The sequence below is a fragment of the Rhinolophus ferrumequinum genome, chromosome 6 (assembly GCF_004115265.2).
Source record: "Rhinolophus ferrumequinum isolate MPI-CBG mRhiFer1 chromosome 6, mRhiFer1_v1.p, whole genome shotgun sequence".
NCBI lineage: Eukaryota > Metazoa > Chordata > Mammalia > Chiroptera > Rhinolophidae > Rhinolophus > Rhinolophus ferrumequinum.
In genome coordinates this window covers 58,708,692-58,722,872 of record NC_046289.1, presented here as the reverse complement: position 1 = coordinate 58,722,872, position 14,181 = coordinate 58,708,692, and the positions used below count along the sequence as shown (strand labels likewise).

The 14,181-nt window shown below is 39.4% G+C and overlaps 1 protein-coding gene across 2 annotated transcripts; it reads left to right on the top strand.

The window, feature by feature from the left end:
• Window positions 1-1,625: 1,625 nt before the first annotated feature.
• DUT (deoxyuridine triphosphatase) lies at window positions 1,626-13,725 on the top strand. Of its 2 annotated transcripts, none has more exons than XM_033109691.1 (7): window positions 1,626-1,782; window positions 2,871-3,009; window positions 4,948-5,039; window positions 7,126-7,170; window positions 12,873-12,947; window positions 13,105-13,175; window positions 13,599-13,725. In XM_033109691.1, the coding sequence occupies exons 1-7, from the start codon at window positions 1,758-1,760 to the stop codon at window positions 13,653-13,655; spliced, it is 504 nt and encodes a 167-aa protein (XP_032965582.1). In that variant the 5' UTR covers window positions 1,626-1,757; the 3' UTR covers window positions 13,656-13,725. The 2 variants fall into 2 exon arrangements, with proteins under 2 accessions (XP_032965582.1, XP_032965581.1); XM_033109690.1 differs by lacking the exon at window positions 1,626-1,782 and adding an exon at window positions 2,022-2,335.
• Window positions 13,726-14,181: the final 456 nt, after the last annotated feature.

The following is a 14,181-nucleotide window of genomic DNA, read 5'->3' as shown; positions in this document are numbered from 1 at the left end:
ATCACCTTTTCAGAGCAGCCAGCTAGCGACCCTGACATCCTCTTATCTTTAGTAGCAGACCTTCGGAGTGTAGCTGGTTACACTCAATTACCAGGGCAACCGGGCAGCAACCTGGGTGTTGTCTGCTAAGTTATCTGCGTATGTCCAAAATGGAGTTACTCTTGCTCATTCAATATGGAGTCACTCTTTCTCACACAAAACTCATTCTAACAGCTTCCAGGGGTGCTCTACACACTTGAGCATAAGCACTGTGATGCCTCATCAATTGATCTGATAATCAAAGTGGCTGCTAAGTAACTATCAGATAGGGAGGTGGGGAGCATATACAGCATGGGGACGCTAGACAAAAGGACGAATCATGTCCTGGGTGGAATAGCTTGAGATTTCATTATACCACTCAGAACAGTGCACAATTTAAAACTTATGAATTGTTTATTTCTGGAATTTTCCATTTAATATTTGATTAAAAATTAAAGAAGCGAACAGAAAAATCAAAAGACTTTGAGAAGTGACCATATACAGGGGCCCAATGGAATAGGCAATGAGATCTCTATCATTCATTCATATAAAAAACATTTATCAAGCACCATTCTGAGCCAAGCACTAAACTAAGCCCCAAGAATACAATGGTGAATGAAGACATATATGGTTTCAGCACTCATAGAGCTTCTATGTCTACTAGAGCAAATAATAAACAAGAAAATAAATACATAAAAGAAGTACAGGTTGTAGTAATGTGGCGTGAACAGGGGAAAAAAAGACCCTAATTACTGTGATAGAAAATGGTGGTGAGGGAAAGACAGGGTTAGTTAAGTTTTTGAGGGAAGGCCTTTCTGGTATGAGTTGAGACTTGAAACATGAAGCATAAATTAAGGATGTGTATTGACTCCCAGGCAGGAAAAGTCTAGCGGGTCTTGAAACTGATAAATGTTTTTTATATGAATGCATGACAGAGATCTCCTTGCCTATTCCATTGGGCCCCCGTATGTGATCACTTCTCAAAGTCTTGACTTTTCTGTTCGCTCCTTTAATTTTTAATCACTGTAGCCAGAAGCACCAGAAATGAGAGAGGGATGATGGCTCTAGATGAGATTGGAAAAGCAGAAGGGCCTAGATCGTGTTGCTGTAGGTATAAATTTGGGGAGCCCACCGGGTTCAGGTAATATTTAAAGGCCAGGGGAAGAGAGTGTAAACACTATAATCCATAACATCATCCAAAGGAATTCCAACATTGAGTAAAAGGAGCTTGTAAAGAAAATTGCAATGGTGGGGCCTGTAAAGAAAGGCACATTATTTGTCATTTTTCTAAAACTGCCCCACTACAGCTTGTATCTATTTTGACAAAGTGCATTACAATTTGGTTTTCAGATTTTTGAGTTCCGGAGATAACTGGATATACTTGTATCCTAGAAATATCAATTTACAATTATATAGAAAGTGATTTGCTCATCCTCACTTTAAGTTACACCAGCATGGCCCAGGATCTTTGAATCATAGCCACGGGGGTCCCCCTCTGTGCTGCTGTGGGGTCATCCAAAACAGTTCTAGGAGTTGTCTTTGCTGTAATCCTTAAGATCTTGCTCCCCGCCCTCTTTTAAGAGGAACTATACTCCGTCTTGTACGTCAGTGTTGTAACGAAATCGAATATGCTGCCTTGCTTACAGCCTAAGGTGCAGCAATGAGCGCAGTGACTGTGACCGGCATTGTGATGCGGTTCCCCTGCTTTTGGGCCTCCTGAAATTTGAACCTGGGGAGTCATGGCCACGGCCGGCACCACCCTAGGTAAGTCAGCAGATGGGCAGGGCCCGGGTACTGGGCTTCGCAGATAGTGTCAGAAAAGGGGGCCAGAAAAAAAAAAAATGAGAATAGAAGGAGGGAGGCAGAGGCGGCCCGAGGTGGCAGCCAGATTCCGGACACAAAACGTGCGGTGTTCCTGTAGGCCCAGGGCCTGCGCCAGCCTGAGGGCTGCCAAGGCGCCGCCTCCGTGCGCCCCTCGTCGGAAGGCAGCGACTACTGCTTCCGAGGTCACTTTACAGGGACGCGCGTCTCTAGGGTGCAGACCAGGCGCGCGCCAGCTGGAGCGGACAACCAACAAACGCCTAAAGCTGGGGGCAAATGACTCCCCTCTGCCCTCGCCCTGCGATCTGCTACAATTTCCTGTCTTTGCTCCGCTCAGCGTGTAAAGACGCGCGCAGCGCAAGGACAAACGTCGAGATGGCGGGACTCTTCCCGCCAGGCCCGCCCCTCGTCCCCACCCCGCCGGGAGCAGCGCAGCTGGGGACGGTCCCGCCGCTGGCCAGCGCTCGCAGCCTAACCCAACGAAGTCGCGGCGCTAGTAACGTCGGGGCCTAAATTTCCTAAATTTCCTAAATCGTGGAGAGGAGGGAAGGCGGCCGGCAGTCCCCGCCCCCCCCTCGGGGCCTGGGAGGAGACCCGCGGATTAGCCAACCGGGCTTCGGCGGGCAAGGGAAGTAGGAGGGCGCGCAGGCCCCCGCGGCGCAGGAGCGAGTCCATTTGGCTTCCCCCCGTGGGGATGAGGGGTGGTTTTTCTATTGTGTATGGGGGAGACCATAGGTGTTATCCCCCTACTTTGGACCCATGCGCTGAGTTTAGAAAGCTTAAAAATGCTCAATAGTTTCCGATCCCAAATCTGCTTTCGGTGAAGGGTTTCCAGCCCCAAATTTGAATCCCGCCTTCCCTCTGAGCCAAACTGTGGGCTCGTCCAGGAGGAGGGGGCGGGGCGGGGAGCTACTGGCGGGAAATTTAGAATTTATGTAGTTTGTGCTCAGCGGCGTGGGCTCATTTTGCGCCCTTTTCTTCCCTGTGCTCTTTTCCTCACCTGTACTGTCCTACCATGCCTTGCTCTGAAGAGGCCCCTGTCATCTCCCCCAGCAAGCGGCCACGCCCTGCGGAGGAGGGCGGCACACGGCTCCGCTTTGTCCGGCTCTCAGAGCACGCCACTGCCCCATCCAAGGGGTCTGCGCGGGCCGCAGGCTATGACCTGTACAGGTGAGTGGTGACCGCCGGCCGCCGGCTCCCCCGGGAAAGGCCTGCCCAGGCGAAGATGCTGAGGGCCGCCTTCTGTCCCCGCCATCCCTAGCCCCGCAGAGGAGGCCCAATTCCCGAAGTTTAGAGCTCTCAGTCACGGTAACTTATATTCTGCCACAGCTTGGAACATGCACTTAAAAGATTACAAAAACTGACATTTGTTGCATATATGTAGTGTTTCCGCCTTTGTGTTGAGAATTTTAGCTTTACTCCTTAGCATAAATTCCGTAGGGAATTGGGCAAAGAATGCAGAATGGGAAATAAATATCAATAAATGTCCTGTGAGGCGTTGTTGTGGTGCAACATTTATAGTATCCTCCCCAAATGGAAGGTAGAGATGAAGAAGGCCCACGTTGGCCTTCCAGGCCTGGGCGTGATGTTGTGCCCAATAGAAAAAATAAAAAGCCCTGGTGGGAGCCTAGATGCTGAGTATGAAAATACCTAAGAAGGATTAATGAAGGCTGCTTCTGCCTTAAAGGGTTAATGAAATTTCTTCACACGTCCATATTCCAGTTAGCCCCAAGGACTGGAAAGTTCAGAAAGGGCCCGAATGTAAAAAGCAGGGATGTTGGTAATACTACCATCTTTTCATTTGTCCACTTTTTACCTGTACTAAAAGCTTTTCCCATATGCTATTTTTTCAAAAACTCACAACAATCCTGAAGTAGAGGAGTGTTATTTTTTATAGATGAGGGAGTTTGTGAAGAGCTGAATTGATAACCCAAAGGCTAGAATGGGATAGAATTTTTGAGCCTGAATTCAGTGCTTTTCCCCCCGGATTACTGTGTCCAAGTCTGAGAACCACTAAGGTAGGTGGAAAGTGATATTGGAGGTAGGGGACATTTATTACATGACTAAGTCCTGAGCCTTAGGATATATTTTAAAGCATTCCAGGTAATTCTAATGTGAGAACTGCTGATCTAAGTCATAAGTACAGGAGTAGGGGAGAAAGTGTGTAATGATGGTAAGGGAGAAGAGAAAGAAAAAGAAAAGTGAAGTATAGACTCTTGTAGCTGAAAGGAATATAATTCAGTCCCTTAATTTTTATGAATAAAAATAGAGTGATGTAGTTTGCCTACACCATGTCTGGGAACTGCTGTGAGTCAGGGGAGACTTTGACTTAAGGCACCTGTTAAGCATCCTCATAAACACAGGTGACTTTCTGTATACTGGATGGACATGGAAATAACTGATCTCTAATAAATTAGGGGTTAACTATTTAAAGAGGAAATTTAAACTATTTAAAGAGGTCATTGAAAGAAGTAAAAGTACAGTATCGCTTTTACCAGCCTTAATTAAGGTTTTCAAAGTACCTTCCAGCTCTGCTTATTGTAAAATCTCTTCAATTTCTGCCAGTGAGGGGGCTACAGTAATAGCAGCCAACGTTTGCGGGGTGGACCGCAGAGAATCAGTTCCTCAGCAGTGCCATCTCCAGGGCTGTTCACAGTGGGCAGCTCTCCACGTCAGCCAGTGAAGTTCATGGGCACCGCTTGGTAAACTACCAAGACCAGCAGAAAAGATGCAGCACAGCTCTACGCCCTTATTTTGTCCACCCATTTTCCCCTTTCCTTCTGAATGTTTTCCCTAATTGCTTAGAGGATTGTTGTGAGAACAACATGAGTTATATAAAGCCGTTAGAACTGTGCCTGAGGCAGAGTAAGGCTTAATAAATGTTAGCTATCTGCAGCTATTATTTACTCTTTCTTTGTTCTCGCTTCCTCTTTTCATACTGCGTTACTGAAGCATACACCTTTTAGAAGTCTGCTAAATAATTACCTCAATTTCCCCACCACTTTTGTTCAGGAGAGAATACATTTACATGTCGTCACCTCTTTCAATAGAACACTTTGTAGAGAATTACTATATCTAAATACCAGTTCTTTTCAAATATCTTCCTAGTGCCTATGATTACACAGTACCACCAATGGAGAAAATCCTTGTGAAAACCGACATTCAAATAGCTCTTCCTTCTGGGTGCTATGGAAGAGTAGGTAAGTGGTTTAAGACATAGGTAAGGATTTGTCTGCTTTTCCTTTGCGATGTGTTCCTTCATGTAAATTTCTTTGGGTTATAAATGAGGGAAGAGATTGCTCAGCCTGTGTCCTAAAATTAAGTGGCATCTGTGGTGGCAAATACAGCCATTTGAAAACTTGCATTTATATACAGGCATGTCTCGGAGATATTGTGGGTTCGGTTTCAAACTACAGCAATGAAGCAAATATCACAAGCAAGTCATGGATTTTTTCGTTTCCCAATGCATAATAAAAGTTATGTTTACACTATGTTGTAATCTACTAAGTGTGCAACAGCCTAATGTTTAAAAAATGTACATACCTTAATTAAAAAATACTTTATTGCTAAAAATGCTAACCATCATCTGAGCCTTCAGCAAGTTGTAACCTTTTTGCTGGTGGAGGGTCTTACCTTCAATTTGTAAAAAACACAATATCTGTGAAGCACAGTAAAGCGAGGTGCAACAAAACGAGGTATGCCTATATCTGCCTTTGCCTCTATAGCTGCTGTTTTTCTGGTTCCTTATTTGAGCTTTTAGGAAGCTTGTATTGGCCCAAGAGGTAGTTCTCACAACCACTCCCTGTGAGAAAAACTGAAAATGTAGTTGATTTTTAACTGCCACTTTTTCCAGTGTTAACGCCAACTTGCCCTTCCAAGGACCAGATTGCATATGAAGTCAGATTTCTTTATGAAGATGGTGATGAGCATGGCTAGTATTTGTTATGTAAGAAGATAGAAACAAGCTTAGGAAAATGGATATGGCATTTTATATTGTGAGAGTAAAACTTTTAACCCCTGTTGGTCCCACTTAGCCTTTTCCCCTGTGGGTTTTTCCCCCGTGAGGTATGTTAGGGTAAGGGATACTAGACTCTTCAGTGGGCTAGAGGGAAACATCTCAGTGGGAGGAGCTAAGCAAAATAGAGTGCGGGTCAATAGGTCTGACTTTTCTGGAGTGAGTCAGTTGTCAATTGGAAAAAGCTTAAAAGTACTTTTCAAGAGCATAATTACTTTCCGACTAACTTGAATAAACATGAAGGAGCAAATGGAACTGTGCCACACCCCCGCCCCCGGAATGGGAGGTAGTAGCTAGACTACCACTGTCTTGTTAGCCATGAGTGTGAGAACTGCTGATACTTCAGCATTTAAAAGGAAAATGAGATGAACTCTCTATCTATCTCTTTTTGACAGCATTGACTGCATTTTTAGTGTATTTTGGGGCAAAAAATATCAGAAGATGGAGTGAAATAAAAGGACAGGAAAGGGCAACATTTAATGACAAAGTTTCCTGATTTAAGTTATTCTGGAGTAAAATACTAGAAGTTAGGATAGTTAATGGTAGGCCTGATGTCCAAGTCAGCAAGTATAAGGTATAAATTTAGCTTTTGATTTTTTTCATTTTAAAAATAAAAAGCACAGAAAGCACAGTAAGAATGAAAAGCATAATGGAATTGAGTTTTTAAGTTTAGTTTTTGGCGTTTTGCTTGATGATATTAAGCCTTTTATTCTTACTCTGGTTCATTTGTTTCATACAGACCTGTCTTGGCATCTGACTCATGAGTAGGAGTCCCAAGTTCTAGGCTAAGTTCTGCTACTCTTCGATTAGGTATCTGCCTCTCTTTATCTCTCTGCCTTCTTCCTGTCTGTGTACATTGCAGTATGCTCAGCTGTCCCATCTTAAAACAAAAGTCCTTCCTCAGTTCCATGTTCCTGCCGGTTGCAGTCCTCCCATTGTAGCTAGATTTCAGAGCTGCCTACGGTTGTACGCACTGGAGCATTTCATTCCAGCAGGTCACAGCTATACCACCGTAGATCCTCACTTTGACTGGAGTTGTGTGGGACTGGCTTAAGTTGGCTTCAAATTAAACTTGGTCAAATTTTTCTAAACTATTCTTGTCTATTTTGTTAATACAGTATGATAAATATATTCGTGAATTCAGAACCATCTAAAGCTAAGATGAATATCAATAGTAAAAGAGATGAGAATAACATGCTTAAATTTGTCAATTATATCCCATATTGCCCTTCCCCCTTAAAATAGCCAATTTCTCCTTTTTTGTGTTTTAGCTCCGCGTTCTGGATTGGCTGCAAAACACTTCATAGATGTAGGAGGTAATGTATTTACTTTTTTATTCTCTAACTATTTTGCTTTTGCTTAAGAGGTAGTAATCAAATGACAAGTTTTAGTTTTATCTTCAAGAAAAGGAAATGATTTTTGTTGTGTCTTGCCTTTTAGAAATTTCTATGTGAATAATAGACAATTATGATACAGTTTCAAATGCTATTTGATCATGTCTAATTTTTATAATAAATGAATGAAATGAATGTTACTTTACTAATAGGCTAACTAGACACTATCTGACAGATAGGATTTTTGCCTTGGTTTAATGATAATCTGTATTTAGTCTAAAAATGAGTCTATTCTTAGAAGAAAGGTTGTTATTATAAGGGAAGGAAAAGCTTTTGTTATTATTTAAGCAATTATTAATATATAGGTTCCAGAAAATGCAGGTCTATCTTATAATAAGAATTTACTGACCTCCGTAAGAGAGGCATCCATGTTTGGCAAAATGCAGAAAGAATCTTTCCCTAAAGTCAGGAGAGAAAACTGCTTTTCTACATACATTTCTTGGCCAGCTAGTCCTCAGTGGCTCCTATTGCCCTTATAACAAAGCCTTGCTCGTGTCTCCCAAAATCACCAACCTCCTCATAGGGCCCCTTTCATGTAGGGGCCCCTTTGTTGTAAGATCATACTGTAAGGAAGTTCTCACTTTCCTAATATGGCTCCCTTGCTTCGGATCTCCTCATTGGGGTCCAGACTCCACTGACAGGTTCCCCATGTCTGACCCTTTATCTCCATTGATAGTGAGCGAGTGCTTCACTAACAAGACATCTTGGCCCTCAGATAGGTGCGTATGATAGATGCTCCGCCTCCCACCATTTACAAAGCTACTTTTTAACAGATGAGGAAACTGGCTCGGAGATGAGCCCACATTGACATGTTAGAAACTGGAATCTCCATGCATATGATTCCCATCCCATGTTCTTGCCACTTCAGTTACACTGCTATGGATCACCCTGCTATCCCTCCACCAACCAAGCACTGCTGTATTGGCTCAGTATTACTTCCACTGCAGGGGCACAAGGCCCAGATGAGCTTGCCCCTGGGCTATGTACAACCTGCCATTAGTCTCCCCATGGTGTCACTAGGTGGTGCTGTGGGGCAAGACAGGAGCCTAGAAGGAGGTCTTAGGGAGTGAAGAGAGGAGCTGAGTCTACACAACAGCGATAGATAGCCCACTCGGGCTGAGGTTTGCCTGGGCTCAGCTATGCTTGATTGTCAAAAATACTTTCAGAAGTAATTAATCTTTTATATGGTAAAAGATTGGTATGGTAATTAATCTTTTATATATGGTAATTAATCTTTCATATATGGTAATCTTTTATATAAGAGATTGTGTATATTTTAAAGAAATTTCAAAGGGTCGTGAAAGGAACATGAGCTTTGGAGAAACAACTGGATTTGGGTTCCAGCTTTGTCACTAACTAGTTAGTTATTACTTAACTTTTCTGATCCTCAGTTTCCACATCTGTAAAATGAAAATTAATATACCTGTCTATGAAGTGTGGGAAGAGTAACTGATATTGTATGTAAAGCGCTCAACACTGCTTGGCACATACTAGATCCTGTAAATTATATTTCCTGTCCCCTAGGGGCTTCACAGATTTTTTTTTTTTCACGTGGAAACTTTTTTCCCCCAACTTTGTTACTAATTTTGGCTCTGTTTAAAATAACCCTCTGAAAAAAAGTCATGTAAAAGAAATGGAAAGTTAGTTTGCCTGGTGGTTGGTGTGCTATTATTTATACAGTTACATTGTGGTGTGTTCTTGGATGCAGAGTATCTTAAAAATGTCTCTTAGGCACAAGTTTATCATAGTTGGCCACAGTTTTTATTTCAGAAGAGAGATATTGTTAGAAATCACAGGCTGTAAATAAGGGTCAAAGGGAAAAGTTGAGTATGCAGGATTCTGTTCAGAATTCACATCTGGTAGGTGTGGATAGTTTTCACTAAAGGTTTCCAACAAATGACATGCCAAAGTCTTGACACACTAAAACTTTTGCCTGAAGTCAGTTAATCACTGCCAGTTCCAATGCATGATTTTTCCAGTGATAACTTCAAAATACTTTCTGCTTTCTGATGAAGAGAAATATCCCTGATGCTTATGTCCCTTACGTAGAAAAAGAATAAGCCTTGGGCTTTTCTTGAAGGTCAAATCGCCTTTGAGTGATAAATGAACTTGGAATTACTGGATTTTTTATTCTGTTGACATACGAGTAAATGCTGAAAAAAAAAAGTTTTAATTGAGGGCTTTCTTTTCTTGCCACATGTTTTAATTGACTTCACACAACTTCATGTCCTTTATTTAGTTGAAGGCTTTTCCCATGTCTGTGTGTCAAGCATAAAATCTTGGTAGATCACATGGCATTGCAGAATTCAAGACACCCAACCATTTGAATTTGATACAACTTTACAGATATATAGCAAAGGCCTTTACAAAAAGGAAGTGTTTTTGTATGATAGAAGATAGAATAGTTAAAAAATTAATACTTGGAAGTCATATGAAGAAGTTAAATACTCAAACAGATAAGAAAAAATACCTTATCATAAGCAATATAGAAGAGGACAAAAAAAAATTATAAGCAATAGAAAAGAGGACATGCAAATATGCAATAAATGTACAGAGGAAGGAAGTCCGGCCTCGCTATAGTCATCAAAGGAATTCAAAGTCACTCCGCCATGAGGTACCATTTTTTACTCATCAAATTGGCCAGAATTAAAAAGATTGCTACCATCTGGCACTGCAAGGACTTTGGAAATAGGCATTCTTAAATATTGCTTTTAGAAGTTTGAATTGCTACACCTTTTTTTGCAAATTGTCTAGTAATATTCATTAAAATTTAAAATGTACACACCCTTTGCCCCAGGAAAGTGCTTTTTGGAAACTTTGAAGAGGCTAAAATGCTGAATACACTAGGACATATGTAAAGGGCTGCTTTGTTTATCATAGCAATAATGTGAAAGCAACCTGAATGTGTGATAATATGTAGGAGATAGTTAGGAGATAGTTACATAGAAATAAGGTACTTTATTTCCATATCTTTGTTCTTAAAAGAATGACTATGATTTATATATAACCTCAAAGGATGCCTATGATATTTTAAGTGGAAAAAAAGAAAGTAATATGTAAAATACAGAGAGGATGCCAAAAAAATGTTTACACATTTTAGGAAAGGAAAAAACTATTAAAATTGTAATACAATAAATGACACTAGCATTCGTTGATTAATCTTTTGAGCCATCTTTTGAGCGAATGTCATACTACACATTGCTACCGTAATTCAATTCAACTTCGAAAAGTAATGTTAAGTTGGTGCAAAAGTAATTGCGGTTTAAAAGGTTAAAAATAATTGCAAAGACTGCAATTACTTTTGCACCACTCTATACATACTGTTTCTCCCCGAAAATAAGACCTAGCTGGACAATCAGCTCTAATGCATCTCTTGAAGCAAACATTAATATAACACCAGTCTCATATAAGACACAGTCTTGCATTATAGTAAAATAAGACCGGGTCTTATGTTAATTTTTGCTCCAAAAGACGCATTAGAGCTTATGGTCCAGCTAGGTCTTATATTCTGGAAAACACGGTAGATAACATCTCTTAAAAAGTGTACATTTTTTTTGGCACCCTCGGTATATTACTGTAACATTGGCTACCTGAGGAAGGATAGGGGAACGTCATTAGCTTTTACTTTATACTCGTATGTATTTGTACTATTTGGGTAATCTAAAAATGTTCTAATAAAATAGAAACAAGAGTTCAGAAGTCAGTCCATGTTGTCTTTATCTAAAGCATTCTAGATAAATGCGTTCTATCCTGTACTTCAAGCCTCGCAGCCTGGAGATTCCTACTGCGGTCATCTGTCCTGGCATGGAATAACATGTTGTACTGAGTGGTGTCCTTATGAAATCTGATCCACATTGTTCTTGCAGCCAAAACTTTCTGCACATAGATAACATAGAAAAGAGATGATCCCATCTTTATATCAATTCTTTCAATAAATACTAAGCATTAATTTAACGGTTAACCGGCAGTGGGGAAAGAAACCAGGCTTCAGTATTCTTTGAATTGGTCAGTTTCATTGCTCTATAGCTAGAAAGGAATAGACTGTTTCCTTTAGTCTAGACATGATTCTCTGCTGCTTTTCAGCCACTTTTATACTCACCCTTCTCTCTGTTAAAATGTTATTTATCTTTAATTTAAACTCTTAAAATTTTGTTTCAGGAACCTTTTAAGAAGTGCTTAAATTCAATTTCACTACATCCTAGTAATTTATTCATAAAGCACAGGGGTTCATTTATACTATTATAATCCAGTGGGAAAATCTAAAATGTTGGTTTTTTTGAGTATTTTTCCTGTGGTGGAACTTTTTTTAAATTTGCTTTTTTTTCCTATATGAGAAAAGTTGAAAAGAAATGCTTATCCTTGTTCTAAAGAAAATTTTTTTTTCAGTTGATCTTCAAATAATTGAGTCTCACCAACCAGCATTAGTACCCGTGGAGCTAAATTCCTTTTTACTTTTATTTCCTTTTTTTTTCCTTTAATGAGTTTTTTTGTTTTTTTAGGAGGCAGGTGTTAATAAGATGTTACACTGAATTAGGTTCACATGAATTCTCCAGCATTTTACAAACTGAAGGAAAAGAATTAACATGTATAAAAGGAAATTGGCAGTGGGGGGTTGAGGAGTGACTGCTAGTAGATAGGGGATTTCTTTTTGCGGTAATGAAAATGTTCTAAAATTGATTGTTAGGTGATGGGATGTAGAACTCTGAATACACTAAAAACCATTAAATTGTAAATTATGTCTAATATTAAAAAAAGGAAATCAGAAGGCCTGGTGCACTTGTATTATCTGTGCTTGTATTTATGGAAACATTTTAAATTCTTGGCCCAAAGATAAATGCTAACAAGCCTGGCAACTGAACCTCTCTGGGCCACGACTAGGCCCTGGCTTAAGTTTGTCTCTGATAAAGATTTGCTGCCCTTGTGTTTATAATCTCAAACGGGTACTAATTATACATGGCTCTCTGTAAAAGTGTACTCATTAAGCTTGTGTGCTAACGTCTTCTGAGAGAACATGCTCTAAGAAAGGATGGTGGCTCAAAATAAAAGGAGAGGTAGACAATGAACTGAAACTTTCAGCTCCATTTCTGTTATAAAAATGGAGTCTCCTGATATTTGTTAGATTTCTGCTTAACAATGTTAGCATCAACTTACTCCACTGCAGATCTTCAGACTTTTTGACATTTTTATTTATCACTCAGTCATATTTCAACTTGGATAGTAGTGGGAAGCTGCTGCTAGGAAAAGCCTTTAAAACCCAAATCATAATTTTCTCCTTGTCTTTTTGGCAGGTGTGCATCAGATAGACAGTGGGTTTGGAGAGAGCAATTCAGAACGACCTGTCTGAGATGCTAAGTGCCTACTCCCACTTTAGAGTAGGAAATGGTCACCATTTGTAAGAATGATGGGGTGGAAAATTAGGACTATTTTCTAAATTTCTATTAGTATTTTAGTAATATTGTTTCTTAGTTTTGAGGCTTTACATAGGTCGTACCAGAGCAAGATTCACTTGTTGCAAGCTATAAGGATAAAAATATCAGAGCTACATAAGAGTGATGTTGAGGTCATCATACACTCTCAGTGTTTTGGTAGCATAACCAAGCTAATACTGTTTTTCTTTTCTTCAGCTGGTGTCATAGATGAAGATTACAGAGGAAATATTGGTGTTGTACTGTTTAATTTTGGCAAAGAAAAGTTTGAAGGTATGTTAAATATATAGTCACATAAATGCAGTGAATTTTCTGAGTTACATATATATCTAATTAAAACATGGTAACTTGTAATTCTTATTGTAGAAAGCAAGATATAGAGAATGCATTCATGAAACATCAGTAATAAACTGTTTTTTTCCCTTTGAAGTCAAAAAGGGTGACCGAATTGCACAGCTCATTTGTGAACGGATTTTTTATCCTGAAATAGAGGAAGTTCAAGTAAGTATCATAAAAACTGAATAGGGAATGAATGATGTAACATCTGCATTGAAAGAAAAATACAATTTTGAGGATTTAAAATGCTATTTGTAATTAAATAGTAGCATATATGACTTAGTCCCAATTTAAGCAAAATTAAAATCTTAGTTTTAGAATTTCTTGAAATGATTTTTATAACTATCATAGCATTATTTGGGATGACAAATCATTTAAATATACTGTGAAATTCTATTTCCTTAGCTTTTTAGAAAATTATCCAATATTTAAATTTATGGAGGTTTTTTAAAAGTAATTTTTTTGTTGCAACCTCCTTTTTAAAAAGATGTTATAGCAAGAATAAAAGTCTTACTAATTAGGAGCTGGGGAGAAGTGAAAGAGGATCTGAAATTAACTATATGGCTTGCAACCTTTATGTCTTTTCAGGTTTTAGATGACACTAAAAGGGGTTCAGGAGGTTTTGGTTCCACTGGAAAGAATTAAAATGTATGCAAGAATAGAAAATGAGAAAACATGCCTTTTTCATAAAAATAAAGAATTTTTGTTTAGTGTTGTTTTGCACTTCTGTAAACTTAATATCTTCAGCTTTTAAAAATATGTGGTTCTGTTATGGTCAAAGAAAGGGTGCTCTGTTTGGATCTCACAGAGCTCTGCTTTCTGGTGTTTTTCTACATTTAATTGTTGTATAAATCTGCATGGTAAACTAATACAGTTTATTTTTTAAATCAAATATACATCAATTACAGATCCCCCCAAACTATTTTTTTTTTAATCTGAAGATTTCTTTGAGGATAGGAAGAAGAGAATCTTAATTTTTAGTTTTTGTTTGTTTGTTTGTTTTTTAATCATTCTTTTGGTAGACCTTAGCTTGGCTGGGCAGAATATGTTTTGTGAAAGGAAATATAACTTGGGAATTTCCAGTTGTTTGTTCCTCTGAATTTCATTCCATCAAGTAAATTGTACGGGTTGTTTCCCTCACTGAAGTGAGTTTCCCCTCACTGAAGTAGAA